Source organism: Orussus abietinus, unplaced genomic scaffold, assembly GCF_000612105.2.
Source record: "Orussus abietinus isolate OABI.00-Male unplaced genomic scaffold, Oabi_2.0 scaffold3, whole genome shotgun sequence".
Lineage (NCBI taxonomy): Eukaryota > Metazoa > Arthropoda > Insecta > Hymenoptera > Orussidae > Orussus > Orussus abietinus.
Genome location: NW_019395984.1, coordinates 1228108 through 1251763, shown reverse-complemented (window position 1 = coordinate 1251763; position 23656 = coordinate 1228108). Strand labels below are relative to the sequence as shown.

The 23656-nt window shown below is 55.8% G+C and overlaps 1 protein-coding gene across 1 annotated transcript in view; it reads left to right on the top strand.

Annotated features, from left to right (window-relative positions):
* LOC105699198 (protein Shroom) overlaps positions 1-22736 on the top strand; it is a 62984-nt gene extending 40248 nt beyond the window's left edge. The window contains exons 8-12 of the mRNA XM_012424017.2: positions 15756-17233; positions 17702-17849; positions 19357-19570; positions 19636-19902; positions 19968-22736. Of these exons, the coding sequence (XP_012279440.1) occupies positions 15756-17233; positions 17702-17849; positions 19357-19570; positions 19636-19902; positions 19968-20219 (2359 nt within the window). The 3' untranslated portion in view covers positions 20220-22736. The remainder of the gene's footprint in view (positions 1-15755; positions 17234-17701; positions 17850-19356; positions 19571-19635; positions 19903-19967) is intronic.
* The last annotated feature ends 920 nt before the right edge of the window (positions 22737-23656 follow it).

Genomic DNA, 23656 nt, shown 5'->3' with positions numbered 1-23656 from the left:
TGCTCCTGGCAGTCTGCTAGGCTCCTGCGCTTCCGCGTTGTTCTCCAGATCGGCTTCTTTAGTCCTGAACTGCAGGTTTCCTTAGCTTACGCGAAGGAGGCGAAGAAATAGAATCGTTGTGTTCAACCTGCAGCGTTGAAAAAAAAAAATTACACGAATCGTTTTCGACGTATTAGGTATAAGATGCCAATGGTTTATTCGACCTTTAATTTATTTAATTCTTAAAAATGGCGAAGTCAGGAGTAGGGCGGTGTAGTGGTTATCCAAGGCAGTCAGGCCGAGCAGGATTCGGCGTCGAGGCTCGAAGCGTGTCTCCTCCGAGTAACGAGGGTGCCAATTGTGCTGCCCTGTAATTGCGTTTCAGGCACCGAGAGAGCATTCCGGGCTTCCGGCCTGAGTAACTGTACCAAGCCGTCTGGTCATTCCTCCCCGGTCTCCCGAAACCATCCGAGCATCCGTCACCAGCGTTTAACCGCGATCGCCGTTATTCCGGGGTTCCAGAGGCCGTTTCTTTGTGTCGAGAGGTCGGTCCCCGCTGATCGGTCCGTGGCTTTCCGGGCCACGAAAACGCGTCCCGACCTCTCGTCTCGAGAGAGTCCAGCTCTCCCGCGGGATCCGCCGATCGACCGATAATAAATCGCGCCGAGCCGTCCGATAGGCGCCTGCCAGGATGTGGGCCCCGATCCCACGGGTCGATAAGTTCGGTCTCTTTTCACCTTTCTTTTGTTCCCTCCTCGCTCTGATTGGGTGACTACTCGTGTTCCCGTAACGGCCGAGCGGCTGCCGAAGTACCGAGCACTCCCTATGAAGACGTTCGACTGGGTTGGTACCCCCATCTTAATGGGGAACTTCCCACCTCCCACAGCCTCCCACAACCTGGCCATCTCTATGAGCAGTTCCCAGATTAAAAGACGCCGATTCAGGTCTCGGTTACGCATCTTGCCGCAAATCAAGCGGCATTTTGCTTTTGCGCTTAACGACTCGGCGCGCATCCGGGAATCCCGAGGAGGCGAAACTCGTTTGGCCTCGTGGAGTCCCTCGGGAGTCCCTTCCCTGTTACATCTCTCCCACGGAAAATCGCCTTGCAGGGGTCCGTTCAATTTTTGCCGATTTGGCAGCGACTTCTGTCTTCGGCTTCGTCTTCGAGGCCGGAGCTTCCGCCGCTCCGTTGAATCACCATACGATGCTATCTCTCCGAGCGTTGAACTCTCCAGACACGTCGGGGCTTATTCCGTCTCGTGCGGACGTACGATCGCGCAGAAACGTTTGCGCAACCGCGATTTGTTCGGGTTTGAAAGCACGTTCCAGCCCAAACATCGCCTCACATGCTTTGGGTGGAGGCGCGATAACGCTATCAGAAACGCAGCTCTTATTCGTATCGAATAAAAACTGATCGACACGGGCAAGATTGCGGACAAAGGATCTCAGGGGGGCTCCAGCTTCATGAATTAATTAGATAAGCAACCGTTAAAAAAAAATCAAGAATTCCTAAAGCTCGCCGTATAATGATTAAAACTAGGGTTGTTTTAATGAGAAACTTGGGAAAAATATCTTCCATGCAAAATAACGCGTTATGCTAAATTTCGCAATTCGGTGAGCGTTTCGCGTCCACTGGGGGTGTTGAGAGTTTGAGTTGAGTTGTTTATATGTGATGAAATGGGTATTTGCCGTGAAACTATCGCGAGTTGATTGATAAAAATTCCGATAAAAAGAGTCCGTAAAGATATGAATTTGTACAGTGGGAACTGAGGGTGGTTCTTGTTGCGTTCCATGGCGGGGCAGAACCTCGAGTTTTGGAGCAATTGCAACGGTCGTTAAGGGAACCAGGTCGATTACGTGAAAACTGAGTCGTGTCGCAACCTTCGGCGATAAAAGTCAGGCCCTCGGTAAAAGTGGCGGGCAATGGCTGAAGGTTGCCGGAGAGGTTGGGCCAACCAACGACGCAGCGGTGGCTCGGTTTGTTAGGGGCCTTCTGGGTTTTGCAACGACAATGGAGCCGACAGATGCCGGCAGAGCGTGTAATGTCTTCGCGAAACGCCCCGATAGAAGACGGGGCGTCCATTTTCTCCGGGAAGGGTGTCGGCCGGGAAAAGGAGAGCGCGTCCGGGCTCGAAAGTGAACACCGTGCTTTCCCTCTCCTCCTTTTTCGCGTCCGAGGACGAAGAGGCTTCTTCGGTCTTCGCGTCCGCTCCCGATATGCATTTTCCGGAGCAGATGAAAGCGCGTCTCTGGCAGAAGCAGCAAGAAGAGCCGCCGGTAGCGATCGCAAAACCGGTAGAAGGCCTTCCAAGAGCTGCGCCGTTCGCTACTGGATCGTTCCATAAGTTCGTGGACGTATTTATAAAGGTTCAAACATTTTTTTGCAATGAAGCAAACCGCGCATTCAAGTTTTTTTAATGATATTCCCCTGAACCAGAAATGGCTGAGATTTCAACCCAAGACTCGTGAACATCTAAGGAAAGCCCTGAAATGTTTATTTAGTACAGCGCCCTGATTCAGCTTGATCTTTTCTCAAGATCAAATTTTGAAGACATTCCCCAAGTGCTCACGAGTGACGTGCGAAAATCTTTTGGCGTTCACCGATTAGTGGGACGCGATATCGAGGTGGTCCCGTGTCCTCGAGCTAAGGTTTCTCTTTTCCCAGACCTTTCGAGGGTCCTTATCGAGGCTCTCGGGTCGGCTCTCGACGGTGCCACGGTCACGGCGGTGCAAGGTGGCGTAACCGAAGCGACAACTGCACCAGCGCCAAGACAATGGCCAACCAGCGAGACCGAGAGACACCGGACACGAATCCACGGACCGTCTCGAGGAACGGGATCCTCTTCGTGACACTCGCTCTTGACGGCAGAGAAAATCGCTCGTCGCCATTACCCGCGGTAGCTGGTGGCTCGGCTATCGCGTTGCCGAGACCACGAAGAGCGAGCTTCCGCAAGGCTTGAGGCGCGGTTGGACGGTGACCTGTCAAGAGGACATCAGGAAGCGACCAAGAAGAGGGACAAAACGTCGATCCAAGCGTGCCCTGAGAAACCGCATCCGAATCCACCCGTAAGGTTCAACTCGGGACCAGAACCCGGTTCCTAGAGGGTTCGACCAGGACGACCATGGAGTACCTCTCCCAGGGAGCTTTTTCCCGTCCAGGGCGCAAAGTAACAGCTCGGCGTCACGCGAGCCATAAGTCACTGGCCCGAAGTTGGACCGAGAGGATCGGCCGGCCGGCAAATTACAATAATTTCCTGGCATTGTTTTTAGATCGTTCCTTGGCAATGATCGTAAAAACCGGCAAAATAGCCGCGAGCCTCGAAGGCACCGCAGACCGTTCGCCGACGGTTTGCAAACGAATCGCGTTAATTCGAGGTTTGGCAGGGTCGAGATAGTCGGCCTCGATTCGGCGGTCCCGGATCGCGTGGGAGCAATTGTCGGGGTCTGCGGCGCTTCCGCACGGTCTGGCCCGCGCTCTTCCGCCCCACGTGCGCCCGGGTGCAAATATAGGGTGCAATAAAGCCCGAGTCATAAAGTCCACCGCGCCTCTCTATTTAGAGTGTGCGGCCTCCTGGAGGCAGGTCGTAAACCGACCGGGTCGGCGCACCGATGGAAGGTTCCCGAGTTTCCTGGACCCCAGGAAAGTTGGGCGAAAATTGGGTTGTCCCTTCAGTGTGCACCCTTCGACTTACCCCAGGATTAGTAACGAGAAAAATCGGACCGACCTTTTGCGAGACCAAGTCCTAAAATTCCCCTCACCACCAAGGATCCTTCGCGACCTCGACAGCGAACCCTGGGGGAGGATCGGCACTTACTTCCGGCCGCCAAGCTGCGTCGGACCTCGGGAAAATTTATGGAGTCCGCAGTAATTGATCGATCAGCGACGGACGACTAGGAATCGCCTAAACGGCGCCGCTCCGGCACGTCGTATAACCGGTCATTAACTTTCTCGTAATTTACATTCGAGCGCGCTTTAGGCCCGATGCCGGCGCCGCGATTCGCGCAATCCGCCAGGGTCAGACCGGAATAGCGGTCGGAGAGAGACGCAGAAGCCTCGTAGAGGTTCTGCTGACCGCCTTCAAATAGACGGTGACATCAGCTGACGAGCCGCGGGGAGCTAGATCACCCGCCGGCGGAAAAGAGCCTTCGATCGTCTCTCAGTAGAGTCGCGAGAGAGTTAGTAGCTCGATGGAGTCCTCGACAACGCCCAACGGAGATGGACCTCATCATCGGCTGCGCACGGTGAGCGATTAATCGCGCGAAAAGCGCCTTATCGCTATCATCCCTGAACATTGAAACGGCCCGATAACCCATCCGAATATAGACTACCAGTCGACGATAAACGCTGCAATGGCTGCGGCCGCCTTTCTGGGAGAATCCCACGACGGAACCTCGCGGACAAGCGCGCCGATAACCGCGACGCGATAAACCCGATAAGCGGCCGATTAGTCGGCTTCGTCGCGGGTCATCGCGACGTTCCGGCCTCGGCTTTTTGCTAGCCTCGGCGATGCATCGGCCTGCATCTCGAAGCCGTTGTTGTTAGTTGTCGTTATGGCCGGGAACTTCCACGGCTATGGGAATCGGTTCCGGGTGGCTCGGCTCTTCGCGCTGGAGAACGATCGGAGCCAGGATCGTTCCCCAGCTTTGATACCCGGAACCGAGTCGAATTCCGCATGGTGTGGGGCCTTAGGTATTTCAATTGGGCAGCAAAATCGAGGAGGGAGATATTTGCGTTGGGGCGAGTGTCTTACGTTGGAAGAGTCGGAGTTCCCCCTGGAGAACGGGATCTCATGGCGCGGGTCGACTCCGGGGACCCAGAAAGCGTTTTGGATACCACCTCCCCGACATCTTGGCACACCTGAAACGCGGGTTCGGTTTCCTGAGGTTGTCGCGGAAATCGATCCCGCCACCCGGCCAACAAGGGGGGCCTCGGTTATGCGACGGTTCTCGTCTTACGAGTCGCCGCCAACTCCGTGACGTATCCGCGCGTCTTTACGAGTGCTCATTAAAGTCAATAATTATTATTTAACGTCCCGGGATGTCGGACCTGCCGGCGACGAGGGAACGTCGATTAACGACACCTCTGCTGCCGGTTCTTGCCGTTTCGCCGTTCCTTGGCCGTGACCGTTTGTCTTTGCGATGGGCAAAGTCGCCCGTGGTCTTGGTCTTGGTAGGTCGACCCTTCGTCTTCGTCGGCACATTCTCCAGGACCAAGACCAAGGTTGCGGCACCGAGGGATTTTGCTCGTCCCCGCTTCGTCTCCGTCTCGAGAGACCAGCCGTCCGATTTTCGAAAGTTCTTTGTCTTTCTCCCAGGCCATTCCGATTCGGACAAATCGCGACGTCCGCTCGTGGAAATCGAAAGAGGAAGCGGAGCCAGCCAAGCGGATCCGGAAGTCGAGGTGAAGGACCTCCGGACGTCGCGGGGCGTTTTCGCGTTTTTGACGAGCCGACCGGCCGTCACTCCTCGGGGACTCGATCGGATTGATCGGATCGTGGATTTCACCCGATTAACCACCCCGGCCGATTCAAGTCGCACAATGGAGGCTCATTCTTCCTGACCTGGATCCGTTCGTCGAGTCCCTCGACGATGCCTTGCCGGACGTCAGCTTTGTATTCCCCGAGTCAGTCCCCGACGAGACCGGACGTTCTTTTCTTCTCCTCCTTCCGTGTCCGCGCGTTCAACGCATCGAGCCGTTTTCATCGCGGAGAGACATGTACCCAAAGAACGCCCAGAAGAAGAGTCCTTCTTTCCGACCTAGCCCAGGGTCGGACTTATTTCGGCGACCCCATTGATATCGGGGAGCAGCGTTGGGAGAGGAGCGCTTCTTTCGTGAAAGGTGAGAGGCTCTGGATAATGCGGAGATCCGAGAGGGCCCAGAGGCGAGAGTCGCGAAGCGCGTCAAACACACTTACCTACGACAACCGCCAGCGGCTGTGCCGGTTCTCCTCGGGACGCCCGATCGCACGAGAAGAAGGCTGAAAAGAAAGAGGAAGGAATTATTATCGTCCGGGAATACGAAAAAAAAAAAGAGGAGGTACTCTTAACTGAGAGCGGCCAAGAGCTCCTTATCTCAGGTCGCTCTGATTCGGCATCCTGGCACCTACATCGTTAGGACCTGCAATGGTGATGCCTATAACGGGCCGTTAACGTTAAATCCCGAATTTCCAGGGCGCAGAGGTGAAGAACCGGTGCCCGTTACTCCGCGATCGCGCCTCCGGGTCCCGCCTCTGCGCGGTTATTAATAATCGCGAGCGCCGACATAAACGGCCGAGTCAACGACTCGGGAGCGATTTCCTGCCGAGGAGGCGAGGACGGCCCTTGGAAGCACCCGGGGGAGGGAATTCCTGCGTCTAGGTCCGAGGAACGACGGTGCCCGTCGTCGGTGACCTCGTTGACCCGTCGCGGAAGGCCTCCGGGAACTCGGGCGAGTTCGAGGTAACTCGGCTAGGTTCGGGCGGACAGCGCCTCGCTCGGTCTCTGTCGGTCGAGTGCGCGCGCACTGCGCGTCGTCTCTCTCCCTCGCCGGCCGGTGAAGGGGGAGGGGGGCGGCCCGCTCTCGCCCGAGTCGTGGCGCGAGGGTCGGCTCATTCCGTTGACAGCGGTCGGTACGTCGACGTCGCTGCAGTTCTCGCCGAACGTCGACGCTCGTCGGGTGGGCGGATGTTCACCCGAGACGCGCCAACTCTCCGGCGGCCCCGATGGTCGCATCTGCCTCTTAAATGTGCGGATTCGTCGCGCGGTTCTGACGACGTGGCGGTGAGATGTGCATCTGCGAGCCGGCGAAGAGGAGCGGCCCTGCTCGAGACGATACGCATTAGCGGGTCGTCCGAGCCCCGGTACGGGACAGATGTTGAATCTGAGCGTGTCCAACCTGGCCACCAGCATCAACACCATGGTCTTCGGGAGCAATAAGTTTCGGATACGAAGGTACAAAAGGACGCATCTAGGTGCCCGACCTCCTGGAGCGTCGGATCCGCCAATCCCGAAACCCATTGTTTCGTTCCTGTTCTCGCCCTACGACTGGTTTCCGGGGTAAATCGTAAATGTCGTGCCTCGAAACAAAGGGGACGCTCTTTGACTCCGATTGCCCAACGCTCTATGCGCCGGCTGGTCGGAAGGGAATTAACCCGATGCTCGAGTATTCCGCTCGACCACTTTCCAGTCTCGCGGACGGTTTCGGCCGCAACAGGGCTCGGTCGATACGGGTTAATTCCCCTTTCGTGACCGCCCCCCTACTTCCCGGTTCCATCCGCAACGACGCCGTCCGTAGGTGCTCGATATTCGAGCGCCCTTTGGAGGCTCATAGAACCCAGGTGTCGAACTCCTGGGTCCACGTTGGCCATCTCGTTCGTCGTACGACGAACGTGCCCGTCACGGGGTACCCGGTAGAAGACAAACGCCATTAATCTTGACTTTTACTCCGCTATTGGAACACCCGTTTGGCCACGTTTCATCGGTCGGAAAAATCGGGCGTAATGGCCGTTGTCGATCAGCGGTTCCGCGGGGGGAACGGACGGTGCGGGGCCCCTCCTACCGGGGTGGTTATCTTTATCGGGGATTACTTAATCGAGCGCGAGCCTCGCGTCGATAACTCCTCGTTGCCGAACCGGGGCCACGAGTGCCGGTTGCGCAACGGCCCCTCGTATTTGCACGTACGCGATGTTGCCCTGGCTGCCTATCGATCACCGCGAAACCTGTATCCGCCCGCTCGTAATATTCCAGCTCGGAGCTAGTTTCACGGCGGAGCACCCTCTGAAATGTCGCTCCCGAACCGATTCCGTTGCAGTTCGCTGATTCCTCCTCGCAACCTCTGTTCGAGCCTCGAAACACGATCGCCTCTAAGATCCGAACCAGCAACCTCTCATTTTTACCCGGTCCGACATCCTCCCTACACGCGGCGGCTACATTAGCTCGCCGCAAACACACCGCAAGGCACGCTGGCCGCACTTTGACGTGTCAGCAGCGTTGCTGAGACGTGCCAAGTGTTGTGCCTTACCTGGAGCGATGAGCAAAATCGGTGTTGCTTCTCGCAGCCTTGGTCTTGGCCCGGTAGAACGTGCTAAACTGGGACCAAGACCAAGACTAAGGCCGATTTTGCTTATCGTTTGGTCTCTGGTTGAAAACGCGTGCCCGGAAGGAATGGGGACTGCAAGTCTCATACGATTGGAGGCGATCAAGGTGTCCAACCGTGAGCTTGATCCCTTCCGACGTAGCGCAACGGCTGCGGGGATTAAACGGCCGTAACCGGCTCTCCCGGGACGGCTCGGCCGGCCTCGGATTACAGGGCGACATTGTTAAAAGAAATTATCCCGTATTAGCGCGGACCCCGTTCCTCCGGTCCGCGGTTTAACGGAGACGCGCGCCTTTGCGTTTACACTCCGTTTTCGCGACGGCTCGGCTCGGGAGTAATTACTCGGCCGAGTTACGTATGCGAGACGCGACCTCGAGGTGGATCGGGTGGATCGGCCGGATGCAGTTCTGGACGTGGACTCACCGCTGGGGTATTAACCGCAACAGCGGAGCCTGGGAACTGGTGCCCCGACCACGAGCACCGCGGCTGCAAGAAGAGGAACGAACGACGGAACGTAAATCGATGAAGGACTCTTCCTATCGGCACTGGTAGGCGGCAGGATCTGGACCGAATTGGGCTTGCCCCCCTGGCAACATCCAAGCCAGGTGACCAGAGGGTGTCCGATGGATGGGACCTCGTTTAACAAGTGGACCCTCTAATTGGCAGGCATCCTGGTGTGACCACAGTCATCTATTCGCTGCCCAATGTGTAGGTTAGAACGATGGGCTGCTAACCGCATCGATCTAATTAACGGCGATTAGGGCCCTCCGGACTTCGGCGTTTCGGGTTGTTGGTGGTATACGCGTGTCCACGTCATCCACGCGATTTTCCGCCCGGCGGTCCCGCACATCGTGCGTCGAATCGAACTTTCGATTTCGATTAGCCGCCGCTCCAACGAACGGCACCGCATCTTGGGTGGGAACGTGCCGCCTGGAGCGTACACAACGCGCAGATGGTAATCTAGGATTCCGAGGTCGGCCAAGTGCTCATCAGTTAATATCGCGGACCTGCAGGCCTCGGCCGAGAACACCCTGAATCCTGGAGGAGGTCCGAAGGAGCGAGTCGGAGATGCCAGCCAGGCAGACAGGGTTCCTGGACTGAGAAATGGAGCCTCGATAAACCACCTCAAGATCGCCTGGCGGATGCGCGTCGTCGCCTCTGGGGTTCATCTTCCTTGGTCTGGTAATAGAGAGATGCCCCCGTGATTTATGGTCCACTACCGTCGAACGTCTCCCTGGATGTTCTTCCGGCGATAAATCGCGCTAGGTGGGATTTTGTGCACTTTCCTGGATGAGTTCGTTGGCGGAAACACGCCGATGGCGTGGGCACCTCTGGAAGACACATGGCGCGACGTGGCTTGATCAGCGGGACAAACATTAGCACTTTAGCCTTTTTTTCTGGCAACGATCAGCACCGAACAAGCGAGACAGCTGAATGCTCCGAAGACTCCTGGTCTTGCGCTTCCTTCAGGGCCAAGGGATCGCTAAGAGGCGTCCGTTAAGCCTGGAACGACCCGACTCGAGTCCGTGCCGAGGTGGGGACAAAGAAGAAGCCGTCGCTCCTTGGGACATTGGATGGACCTTAATCTCGATCCGATGACCAGTCCGATGGGTAGTGTTGGGCAACCGAGCAATGGACTTGGAACCCTGGTGCTGCCAGGGCAGTCCTCGGGACCAGCTGCCGAACGACCTGGACACCGTTACTCCGACAGAGTCCGAAATCAAACCCAGGTCCGGTTGTTGCTAAAGGCCAATCCAGGATGGTCCCTTTGTTCGCCGCCTCGGAGGAGGGTCTCCCGGTCTCCTTTCGAAGGCGCTCTTCGTCGTCGCGGTGCATTCGCGCTCCCATTTAATCCCAGTCGAGCCGACGAAGGGACACCTCTTCGGCAACGAACTCCCCCGGTGAATTTGTTTTTCGCGTTTCCTTTCTCCTCGGGGAGCACCAACTGGAAGTGACGTCACTGGTTGCACAACTTGGTTACGTCCGAAGTCGTCGACCCCGGCTCTTCTCGTGGTTCCTCCACGGCGGAATCGCTGGTTCCAGGGCTTGACTCGTCACCCAGTCTCGAGTACTACCTTGGATACTACCATCTGCCGGTGCAGCTGCGTTTACACGTGCTATCGTAGCGTCGGATGCCCGATTACTTCAGCACCTGCCTTCAGAGCATCGTTCTTTGTTCCCGAGCAACGAGCGGCCATGGAAAGCGTCCCGAAGACGACCGACCATCACGGAATTTCGGAAACGCTGCTTCCCTGGCGGAAAAAACGAGTCACCAACAGAAGCTATGGGCAAGCGGGTTCTTCGCGGAACGGATGCTGGATACGCGGAACTGGAACGCGAGTAGCCGTGCTAAGTGGCAAAATGGCGCGGTATGCCGGCACCACTAAATTGTCAGCCGTCACGTAATGAACGGACGGATAACTGGCTGTGGTTTTGCCTCGAAAATACGAGTCTCCAAGCTCGCTACCGGTTTCTGGGTGTTCATCGACATGGACGAAGAAGTCGCGTCGCTCTCTTCGGGGCCGCTTTGGAAAATCTTCCGAAGGACTTTCCCGAAAGAGGCCGCCGCTTGGCGAGCTTTTCCCACGATTAGGCGCACTCAACGACTTGCCAGTACGGGATTCCTCGTTTCTCCGTTCGTTCTCTACGCGTTCGGTGTCGCTCGGTGCTACGACTCCGATCCTTGCGTCTTTGTCCCACCGCCTAAGAGGCGAGCGACCTTGTCTCTCTCCAGCGGAGCGCGGAAAATGAGGATACTTTTTGCGGTGGTGTCTTGACCGCTCGGCACGTAGGCCGGGGGTTTCCAGTATACCTAATCGCTTCGTCGAGGCCTCTTCGGCGGTTTCCCGTTCTGGTCTCTTCAGGGATCTCCTTCCTCGTGGCACCACCCGTTTCCGTGCTGGTACCGCTTATTCCTTGACGGTATTAACCCTGGGATGATTTTTTACCAGAGCCGTGCCATGATCGACATGGTTGCACCCCACAGTGGTGACGCATCATGATCGGAACCAGCAGGGTTGATCTAGTGATGGGCAATTTCGGCGTTGGCTTCAGCGTCTTGGTCTTGGTCTTCGTCCAGGTCTTCAAACGTGGTCAGATCTCGATCTTGGTCCTGTACTCGGCCGTACCTGCCCGTTTTTTATAAACCTCGACCAAAACCAGGTCCAACACCGATTTTGCTCATCACCAGGTCCATCAGTTAAGAGACGCGATTAGTAGAGCAGATCCTCCGAGTTCCATCCGAGATGTCGCAGCGGCGACGTTTCCCGCGGATCTTTTCTCTTGTGACCTCATTGTTGACTTTCGGCTCCTAACTTTTGACTCGGCCGGTCGCGTGGGAGGGAGTCCCGCATGCGGTCGCGGCGAGTCCCGCACGCGGCCGCTGCGGCGTGAGTCACCCGTGGCGCATCGAATTCGGAACGACTTGCTATCGGAAGAAGGTGGAGAGCCACGAGTGCAAATTCCCCGGAACGATCACGAGGTTCTCCCGCGATCGCTCGTCAAATCGCACACAATGCCTCGTCATGTATGGGCCCATGTAAGGCGCCACGCGTCGGGCCCGAAAATTGGGTCGCGACGCCAACTTTGGGCCCCGAAGAGGGTCACCGCGGAGTAGCGAGCTCTCCTTCGGCGCGATTGCTTTCTCTATTTAAGGGAGAGTGGCGGGCTCGAGGAAAGGAGCATAATCGCCGGCCACTCCGTTTATACCGGGCCGTTTTATTCCACGCCCTTAAGGAAAGTAAGGCGCCGCCGGGGCCGCCTCTGGAGCCCGTTCTCCGGGAACGACGTTGCGTAAAAAAAAAAAAAAAAAAAAAAATGGAGGGAACCGCCGTTAAAACGCGATCGTTGGCTGGCTTGGTGCGACGTAACATCCCGACCGTCGACTTCCTGGGGGAAAAAGCGGCCTCGTCCCGACGCCGGAAGGAGGACTCGACCTCCGGACTCGCGACGTGATCCGCCGGGTAACGAGCCGGTCGCTGACTCACCGGCGCATCATCTTCGCCGATCACCTACGCACCCGTCGTTCCCCGATCGCCCTTAACGCCCGTACCGGAGATAATTGGCCGGTCAATCCGAAACAATCCGCTACAGCGCCCCTCAAAGGCGGTCCTCCGACTGCGGTAAACCACTCTCGAGACTTTCCGCGCGCGAGTTTCTAAGTTTCTATACCGGTCCGGGTAACGAGCGACGACCCGGCCGGCGTCCTCGCAACGAAACCGGCGTTCGTCGTTATACGGGAAGGAATATCCCGTTCCTCCAGGTCTCGCCGCGATTAAATCGGATGCGTGGCCTCTGTGAAACTACGTTTCTTGCCTTCCCCCCCGACTCTGTCGCGTTCACCATTTCGGAACGCTTTGTTGCGCGCCGTTGTGCGTGGGGAACCTCTTCTTGCGCGAGGTCGGACTCCCTTAATGTCCCCGGATCTCTGAGGGAACTCGCCAGCTACTCCGTCGAATATGTGCGAGCGGACAGATCGAGTTTAATTGCAAAACTCTGGGCGAACTCCTTTCACTCTTCACAGTGACGGCCGCTCGGGGCTGAGGAACTCCTGGCAGGAATTTCAGGGTTAGAAGGAAAACTTGATACCGTATGAGGAAACCTCGTTCCCACGTCTCGTTGTTGACGGCGTTGGAGGGACTCCTTGAGAGGGTCCTCTGGGTCGAAGGATCTAAGGACAGACCAAGAGTCTCTCGAAGGACGTTCCCGCTTCGCCGTGAATCGCCGGCCTCGAAGAGGGTCGGCTTCACAAAGGACGACACGGCCGAGCGAGGTCGGACATGCTCGCCAGTGTTCGCTACGGATGTTCGCGAGGGAGGACTTAATGGCGGCCAATGGCGTTCGCTAATTTATTGCGAGTCCTCGGGTGGAGCGGCGATAGGGCCGCATACGAACGCGGCCATGTGGGCTGATAAGGCCGAGCGCGATTCCGCATTTCCCACGCTTCCGCCATGTCGTGCTCCGCTTCCGAAGAGGAGACCTCGGGGACGCGATTAGTCGAATGGACGAAATCAGGGGCATGGAATTTATTATTGAGTCCAAGGTGGCGAAGGTAGGGAAAATGGAAAAAATTTCAACGCCAACCCCAGGATAGCCAAGAGAAATTGATAACACCAGATGGACGGAAGAATTGTTTCAAGTAATGTTAATAATGGAGGTAATACAATATGGGATTGAATGAAGGGATAATGCGGAACAAAGGTGCATGAATGCGAATTTTGTTGATGGAAGAGAAATAGGTTTGGACAATTATTGAGGGGGGATGGTTTAGGGCGACTTTTTGGGGGTGATGGCGGGGCAACCTAGATTCGGGACCTAATTCGGAGGGGACCAGGATTGGAAGGGGTCTTCCCACGATTACCCGAGTTCTAGATGCGGATTTTCGGGAGCAAGCGATTCTTGCGCAAGGGCCTCGGTACGCGACTCGGGCACAAATGGAGAACGGTGATCTCTCCGTCGAGCGAAACCACCGAGACAAGCGAAGGTCCTGACCTCGGGTTTCGCCTCGGCGTCCTCGGCACTCTTTTCTCGCAAGTCGCGGACCGAATTTGCGCGTTATTCAGGGACTTTCGAGGACTAAATTCGTGGGCGCGTCGAGGGGTCCCGGGTCAGTCAGGGGCCTCTCGAAATTTAAGAGCGGTCCATGGTCGTTCCTGAACACCCGGGATACCTCATCGAGGAGAATACCGAGATACTCGGAACTTCCACGTCGATGCTCAACTTTCGAGCATGCCATTTGCATAGCTAAGAGGCCTAATGCGAGAATAATTGAGCGCATGCGAGACCAACTCGGATCGGAGAAGAAGGCCCATCGAGGGAGCCGTAACGAGCAAACTTTGTTTTGGTCTTCCTTGTTTTGGTCGCGCAAAAAAAAAAATGAAAGAAAAGAAATAACCGGAAAAAAGTGTAAAATGAAAAACCAGGACCTGGGCATATATACAAGGTTTAGACGAGGAAGCGCAAAGGGACCTCGGAGTCGAGCCTGATTCCTGCCAAGGATTCTCCTCGGCTCTCCAGCGGCGGGGATTTCACTTTCCGCGCCGATTTCTCATTCCGATTTCCGATACTACCGCGACCCGGTGCCAAGTCGACTTCCTCTTTTCACCGAGGAAGCGAAGATGCAGATCGCCGCCGAAGGGAAATGGAAAAATCGGAGGGAAAGGCCGATCGGCACCCAGGACTCGCGAGATGCGGATGACTCTTCGAGGTGGCGGAGGTTCCCGAGGTTCCCGAGGTTCCCGAGGTTCCCCTTCGGGGAACGGATAGGGAAGGAGGAGAGGCTCGTGGAAACTCGCCGGAAAATCGGGCCGGGAAGGCGTTCTCGAAAATGAGCTGCTTACGGGACCGCAGCCAGACCAGGGCCCGATCGAACTCCTTGAAAGGCGAATACGTGACCGGAATCGATTCCGGCCGATCCACGTGCAGGCTTTTACGTTTCATAGAAACCGGCTGACATTCCTGCCGGCACAGTTTCACGCTGTACATTTTCGTGGCCAGAATGCGAACGGGCATTGTCATTCCCGCGGTGTTGTCGGTGGTGTACGTGGCAGGCCACGGCTCCTTTCTGCCGCATCCCGAAGGGACAAGGGACCCCAGAAAAAACCCACAAATCTCCCCGCCAACTTCCCCATATTACCCGAAAACCTGAAATCTCACTTTCTCTAACGATCGATCTGGATTAGGGGGCAAATAGACGTCAGAATACCACAATTTATGGACATATGGATTTTAATCAAGCTTCATAACCGGAAACTATAAATCCTTACGAATCTCTTGTCATATAACGAAAGCCAGTCTGAATTAGTCCCCGAACGTCGATTCGAAGTCTAAGCGACGATCCATGATTTTTCACAAATTTGTACATTTTCCAATGTTGTAAAGAGAATCCTAGGCTGGATTTCCAGGCGCGCGCGCACTGTAAAAAGTCGGCGACGTCTCGTAAACGCGGCCTTACTCGAGCGCCGACGAGCCAAGTACGGACACTCGTCCGGCCATAGAAATCAGCCTTAACCCGCGAGTGGTTGTCGACCCACAAATAACAGCCGGTCGCTGTTGATCGCTCCGAATTACGAGATGCGCTCCTCTTTCCCGCGCGGCCTCGTGCCGGGGCCTAATGGCGGCCACTTATGGACCCGGAGGATCGGTTTTGACGGAGGCTGCGGCGAGCGCGAAGACGCGGCCTCGCTGATGGCTATCCGAGTCTTATCCCCGGTCGGCATCGATCGTGAGTCATTCCCGCGACGACCGGTCTTCCTCCGAGAGTCCAAGGCGATTCCGAGACCGAGTCGAGTCGCAAAGACGCCTTTGTCTCTCCGGGAGGGACGAAGGCCCTCTCGCTCTTTTGCTTCCTTTCCGCTACCATCGCGATCGCATTCCTTCTTGGACTGCGACGTCCGTGGGCGAGGTTCTAACATGACAACTTTAGGGGTTTAGGGTGGAGTTTGACGTTGGAAGGTTTGTCGGTGGTGTTCCAACTTCCATCTTCAGAATCGGTTAGGGTAGAATTTAATGTCACAAGGTCTGTCAGCGATGTTTCGATATGACGCCTGGTTTTGGGATGGAATTTCCCTTTACAAAGTCTATGGTGGTCTAATGTCACTCTTTCCGGGATTAGTTTTGGAGTTAAGTTTCATACGTAACCGCAATGAAAAGTTTTAATTGATAAGCTTAGGTTGATAATCGTGTCTCTGGTGTTCGGTTGCAGGAGCCAATCCAAGGCGTCGTATCTGGCGTACCGGAGGGAGCGAGGGGCTCCCGATAGCGAGGGGAGCTACAAGAGGACCATGTCACCCACGGCCCGCCTGGACGACTGGCCTCCACCTCGGGACCGGGACGACCCCGTTCTGCTGCGAGTTACGCCACATCATCCTCATCCTCTGCACCAGCACCATCACCACCACCACCACCATCACCATCAACAGCACCCCGAGTTGCCCAAATCCCACAGCGTGGACGCGCTGCACCACCGAATCGAGGACCGGACTGCCCACTCGGTGGAGGTCATGGGGAAGCTGTCGCACGACCTGAGCAAGAAGCTGCAAGCCTCCGAAGTCCGAAGTCGCGGGGAGAACAACAACGTGGACCACATCGAAGACCGGCACGAGAGGTCGGAGAAGTCCCCCTTGGACCAGGTCGAGCGGAAGGAGAGGTTGTCCCCGCAGAGCATCGAGGTCCTGAACGACAGGAACCGCCAGCTGGAACGAGAACGGAGGAAGCTGGCAGCCAGCTGCGAACCGACCTCGAAGAGACTCCTACCAGAAATCCCAAGAGGAGCCGAGGACTTCTACCGGGAGAGGAGTGCCACCATCGAGATGACCTCGAAGAACGTGGAACTGCTCAACAGGCGCAACGTCCTGGCCGAGAAGAGATCCAGCAGCGAGGATGCGGGGTCAGACTCCAGGCAGCCCTTGGGTCTCCCGGCAGGATCTCCCCCCAGGTCTCCCGATTCAGAGGCCAGGGACAGTCCGACATCGAGATCTCTAGGAGGGGCAATGCCCAGGAGGTCGGGAAGCTGCTCCAGCTCCAGCTCCTCTTCGGCCAAGTCCCTGGATCTCGGAGGTCTGACCAACTCCCTGCCCTCCAGGACCTCGCCCAAGTCCTCGCCCAGTCTGGACTCCCCGACCAGGTCGACCTGCGAGCTGTTGGAACGCATCGGGGCGGCCTACAGGAGGAAGATCTCGAGCCCCACCCAGACCGAGTCCACGGGGCCCTCGGAGAGGAGCGACCCCATGGGTGCCCATTCCCCAGGCAACGACAGGTCCAGCCAGACCCATCACGACGCTGTCCTCGGGACCAGGAGGTCGGAACGGGACTGCGAGAGAGTCTCCCCAGCAGACGCCGCTTCCCCAACGAACCCCGTCACGGATTCGTCCAGGAACTCCTCGCCAGCCCAGGAGAAGTGTTCGGTGGCGGTCGGCTCGTCTCCTTGTGTATCTCCCCAGCCAGGAATAGAGGGACTCACTCTGGTCCAGAGAACCGAGGTGGTCCTGAGGGTCAACGCCACCACCAGCGACGCGGCGTCGCAGACGGAGCTTCCGGCTGACGAGGGCGCGGCCTTCCGGGAGAGGGTCGAGGACGTTCCGGAGCCCAGGAAGAAGCTCCCCGAAGAGATCGAGTGCGAGGAACTCGGCCGCGACCTCGCCAGTCAGCTCAATCCCAACGACAAACTCGTGCCACTTCTAGGTAACTCTTCCTCCCAACTCCCAAAAATGTCGTCACCAAGGGAAGCGTTCCCGAAGAAGGTCTTGAAACCGCCAGGGCATCGGATCCTCGTCTGCACCCAGTCTAGTAATCCCTTTAGGCTAACTCACTTAGTCTCGAATCTTTACCGGATCACCTCGTTTGGCTTCGGCTTCGTACCCCTTCGAAGTCCCCAGGAACCCAGCAAACCGGACAAGAGCGACGACCTGCATTCTAACGAGATGCGGACCGATCGATGATAGCGGCACGTCATTTAATTACCGATTATCTCAGCTTAACGACGTGGAACCCTCTCGCGAGTCGCTGGAATGGCCTCGACTCCCTCGACCCGTGTTAGGACCTCTTTATAACGCGGTCCGCTAATTAATTTGCATCGACCGGCACGGTGCCGCATGGGAATTGCACATTTACATTTACGCGGTGTACAATGGAGTTCTCCTCTATGTGCAGTTCCAACGCCGGAGCACAAGAAGCCGACCGATTACGTGTCCGGGCTCTTCAGAGTGGAGGCGACCTTGCACCCAAGGCCGAGACAGCGACTCTCTCTAGAGGGGACCTCGCCTACGAGCTTCGAAAACGAGGAGGAAGAGGACAAGAGGTAGGTACACCCGATGGAAATTAAATCGAAGGGAAGAGGCCCTCTTCGTGGTCCCCAGGTTCACGTCCACTCGGGAGTTCCCTATTTCCAAGCGTCCTCTGGACCCACCCGAGAGTTTCCTATTTTCAAGGGTCTGTTTCCACAGTTCTCGGGCATATAGAAGGAACCAGGGGTCATGTCGAAGAGGGTTTATGTCCACTCTGGAAATCTCTTAACGATGCAGGTCCACTCCCGAGGACCCTCCCGCAGGTGGCGCAGACATCGCGATGGCCTTGCGATCAGTCCACGCTTAAGAACGCTCGACCGGGCCTGGTCTTCCTGCAATTTCCCTCCTGGCGGTCTCGTTTTGTTCCCCAACCCGGCGTCCAGCTCGTGACTTGAATTATTAAGAACTCACCAGGGTTCGTTGACTCGCGCGACTTGCTGCCTCTTAATAAACCAGCCGCCAAGATGGCCGCCGTGGAGAACGCCGCCGGGAGGGCTTGCTGCCAGAATTCGTCGCCCTCGCCTGCCTGTCTTCCAGGAACGTGATTAACCACGGATATTAGACAGACTAAAGTAGAATTCGGAGACGGTGGGAAATCGATGGGAGCATTTTGGATGTAATGCAGGCTTGTAGAGAATTTCCTGCACGAAGGGCTCGTGTCTTTGCCCCCCGCCGCGCTTCGCCCCGTGGAATGAATTATTAAACAGGTCCTGTATTACATCGATTGTCTCGGGAATCGAGCACCGACCGAGTCGGCTCTCCTCCCCACCTGAAAATGAAAAAAAGGAGCCAAAAGGTCCGAGTGACATCGCGCATTCTTTGGCGTCCATGAGAGCTCCATTGCCCGACGCTCGCGGTGTGGGCGTAGAGTCGAGATTCCTGCCGGGCTTATTAATACTCGGTTATGGTTGGGAATTAATTGTCGTCTCTAGCACCGCCTAATGCCCCTGCTGCCCCCCCTCTCCACCCTGGTAGCCCTCTCTCCTCGATTCGAGATCTACTTCTCGACCTTTCCTCGGCTTCGGTCCGCGCGACTCGTCACAAAGATCTCCTCTCGGGGCCAATTTGTCATGTCAATGGGAACGCGACGAAATTCGATCGCATCTGGATGCCTCGGTCTGGTGCCCCTTCCTCTGCAGATCGTATCGCCCTGGCCACAGGGCCTGTCGAAAATCTCGGCGAGTCCTAATTGCCGAGAAATGGACAGTACTTCCGCGGCCCGGTGGCTGGAGAAAGTGCAAGAGATGTTGCGTAACGCAGCCCATAAATGATATTGTCAAGTTCTCACCACGTTGAACGGCCCCCGGACTCCTTGGCTTGGCAGTTTCCGACGAAACGCCGGTAGCGCTGCATCAGGATTTATGCCTGCTGCCCCGCCGAGCCATCAGGGTGGAGAAATGGCGGGGTACGAGGTGCTAAGTACACGTTGCGCGGTTAAGGCGTCGTTGAATCGAGGTGGCGAACGGGAAGGAAGGTGGAGGTGTCTTCGAGATCTCATCAGCGATGGTGCTTTTCTTTCAGAAATGGTTCCTCTACGCCCTCGTCCCCAGCGGCCCTGTCAGCTACGGATCCGAGTAGCCCCCTCTCGCCTACGTCGGCGTACTTCACCACCTCCGAGGGCAAGGCCAGGTTCCTGACGAGATACTCCCGGGACGTCAGCGAAGAAGTGGCTCAGGGCGGCGACGACTCCACTCCAGTCGCCGCGTCGGATAATCTGGACCTCAGGCAGAAGAAGGTACTTGAGGGGGATTTAATTGGCAAGGAACGAGTCGAGTGGGTGCTTATGTCTTACTTGTGCAGGAGGAGCTGATGATCCGGCTGGACAAGAAGCTGGTGGTCCTCAGGGCGGAACAGGAGGCTGTGAGGGAGGAAGGCGAGGTGAACGAGGCTCTAGGTGCACGGGTTGCAAGTCGGGTCGCTGCGGTAGCTCGACCAGCCGAGGCTTCGAAGTACAGACTGCACGTCGAGGAAGTTGGGAAGATCACGAGTCTTCTTCTGGGTCTGAGTGGGAGGCTGGCGAGGGCGGAGAACGCCCTCTTCGGCATGCCTGCTGATCACGCCGAAAGGGTAAGCAAGACTTATCCGTCTCCCTGTCTAGGGAACGCGTGTCCGATTCGATCCGATCCTTGCAGAAAATCCTGGAGAGCAAGCGGGACAAGCTGATGGACCAGCTGGAGGAGGCGAAGATCCTGAAGAGCAACATCGACAAGCGGAGCGTCAACGTTTCGGCCATCCTCGCCAAGTATCTGGACGACGACGAGTACGCGGACTACCAGCACTTCATCAACATGAAGGCGAAGCTCATTATGGACGGCCGGGAGATCCAGGACAAGGTCAAGCTCGGCGAGGAGCAGCTGGCGGCCCTGAAGGAGGCCATCGACTAGGACGAGGGACGTTCCCTGGTATCCGATCACCTCGGAGACCCTCTCGATGTGGTCAGGATCAGACCCGGAGTCAGTCTTGAGCAAATATCCCGCGGGATACTTCCAATGACTGAGGGCCCTCTCGAGGCCGTATCAAAAGCCGAGACGTAGCGACTCCGCGACTTGGGACGCCGACGTTCTTCGGGATCGCCGGAAAGGAACGACTTAGCGTCTGCCCAAGTGACGGGAGTAGCTACTTGACTATTAACTAAGTTAACGTCGCGCGAGTGCCTGTGCGAGCGAATGCGTCGGATGCGTGCATGGTCTTTACATTTAACTTCGTTGGAAGATGCGTTTCCTGCTTTCTTGAGATCGACAGGGTCCGTGCTTTCGACTTAAGATCGACGCCGAGCCGAGCGCGATCCCGGAAGAGTGAACCTTCAGTGCCTAGTCCTATTAAGTTTGCGAATCTTGGTCGCGACGTCCGGTTTCGCGAGGGTTTGTCGCGGGAGACGGAGATGACGAAGAGGTACCGCGGGACCTGGGGTAATTCGTGTAAATAAGGGGACAATATGGAACGTGTCGCTCTTAGAGACTCTTAGGGAAGTCTGAGAGGATCTCGACGACAAGGATTCCACCTTCGAAATTTCTTTCCGACATATCAGGGCTTTCTAGAAACGTTCGGGCGATTCTGTACGGAGGAGCTGTCGGAGCTCCTCGAGGAATACCCGGCTGAGGTACCAGAAGAGCGGTAGCTCGTAGTGATAAATCTTATTTATTGCCCGTTTCGCGAGGACGCGTATAAATTAGGCGAGGTGTCGCAAAATTCCAGGGGGACCGAAGATAATCAAAATTCTAATTATATATATATATATATATACATACATATAAATATGTACACAGGTATGCGTACCGCGTTAATAGGCGTCGCATTGAACGTATTTATGGCTAAGGCAGAGAGAGAAGTCATCGCACCGAAGGGTGCGATTGCGGTGCAATATGTATCTCTTTTCCCCGTCCCTTCCCGAAGGCCCTCTTCGAGTCGCGTGTACAGAAATCGAGGTGGAGCCTCGAAGTATTCGGGAAAATCGGCGCCTTCTCCCCGGGGGGAAGAAAATCGCTCGCGGAGAGATTTTGTCCAGCCTTAGGAAACCACGGTGAACTCTTCCCCGCTCCGTCGCGTGTGTGTCTGCCGAATAAGTGCGCGTGTCGAAGACTCGGCCGATCGATCGCATATTGTACCTAGCCTTTACAGTGGTGCCTTCTTACATTATACATGTGATATAAGAGTAAGGAGAGGAGACGTCCCGTTCGCCCCGGAGACGAGGGACGAACGGACCTTTGTAGCATACACCCGACACGTCCATGTAACACGTACTGTACATACGCGTAGCCATTAAGACATCCAGCCCACCTTTAACAATACCGACACCTACACTCATGCTCGGACCGCCGGAAATGCCGTCTCACATCGTCTCGTCCCTAACCCGGGACCGAAAGGTCCAAAGCTTGTGATCTTACTTACTCTACGGCTAGATGTCGGGAAACCTCGGAGAGAGAGAGAGAGAGAGAGGGCTGTTTGGAAGAGCCTCTTCGAGCCTTCCCGGCGAGACTAACGAAATTTTATGCCCCGGTCAGCTTCCTGGTAGCTCCATCGCTTAGACTCGTCCTCTGCGCCCTGAAATAAATCCTCGTTTAGTTCGCCTGGATCGAGAAACGTCCGAAACTACGCGATAACCTGTACGGAAATGTATAATTTCAGTCCTGGAAGTGCTAAGAACGGGTCTGCGGGAGCTGCAGGTGCGACCATCATGGCGGCTCTTGGTTCGCTAGGACCTTGGCGAGGAGTCCTCTGGGCTTTTGGACTCGGTAATGAGACACGTACCGACGCCTCAGAAGCCTCGCGATGGACTCCGCGTCCATAGATTCCTTGCAGAGGAAGGAAATAAGAGCGAGCGCCATTTTGTCCAAGGAACCTCGACGGGGTGGGTCTCCGAAGACTGGACGCGGGGCATAAGATTTTCCCCCCTTTTAATAGTCAGTTCTCTGTTCCTCGCGAGTTAATTAATATCGTTTGCAAAGCGGCGGAGGCGCGATCTCGCCGTTGGATAAGACCGGGGCCGATTTGTTAAGAAGAAACATGGCCGCCGTGGCGTCGCCTTCTTTCTTCGCGGTCGTCGCACGGCGCGGCTAGAAGTGTACATAAGCGGTATCACTTGGAAGTAATATGGTGCTCTTGACTTGTTTGCACATCGAAAATGTTCCGTTTAATGTTCTCTTAAGGTGTCGTACTTTAAGGACCGTTCTGATATTTAACGTATCCCCTGCGATTTACACACCGCCCCCTCTGTTGTACATACATTATTATATCATACAACCCACAAGAACCGCCGGTACCGCGACGCGACGCCAACGTCACCTATCGGCGACACTTGGTCGTCGCAGTCTGACAATATTATCGTTACGATACAGTTATGAGATATTACGATAGCTACCTTCTCAAGCTCGCTTGCAATAAAATAACACATTGAAAATTAACACCTCAGTGACCCTATAATCGTGCTCGTCTGGTCTCTAAGTTAACCATTTTAATTTCCAGCATTAGCATCTGCGCGTGTAAATTCCTTCGTTACAGATTCGCCGGGATTAATCAGATATGAGTTGGGAGATTGCTCACGGGCAGGGTCACGCGATCACATCATGTGCTGCCCTCTGGTTTCGTACGTTAGTTTTCACCGTTTTTTGCCCCCAAGGGCGGCGCAACGAGTTTCTGGTAGGGGCTCGCGGACTCGCGATGGCGGTGCCATCTACCAGTCGCCGTTGGCGGCTCACGTACTCGTGATGGTAATACCATGCAGCAGTCGACGGTGGTGGCTTACCTACGCTTACCGAAACTGCTCGCTTTTGATGGTCAGGGAAGAACACTCGTGACGCTCCATTTGACTTTACCCTTCACTTACCTTATTTATTTTATTCGCAAATTTCATTACATACAGGCAAATACTGGCAAAACTACAACGTGGGTGCTCGAGAGTTGAGTTATACTTTATATACAATTTTTATAAGCTCCGGAAATTAATAAAAAAATAATAAATGTCTCCTAGGGAACACATAAAACCTAGACGGAAGGAGGTGCTAAGCCCTCCTCGAGTTTCTCAACGGAGGGTCCGAAGAAATTCACGTTACCAGCGGAGGAGATGCGGCCGATAAACGCCGGAGGACTCCCACATCCTGGAAAGTTAGATAATCGCAGACTTCCAAGGAAGGCAATTAGCGGCATCGGACATCTGACCTTTCCTTGATGAAGCCTTCCAAGGAACACTTATTGGCCGGTCACTTTTTCTGGGTAATCTGGAGATGATGGAGTCATCAACGATTCCCGGCACGTACAGGCCTAGAACGGTAACATACCTGCGGCCTGATCGCCTTTCCTTGGGGTTGGGTGAAATAAAGACACC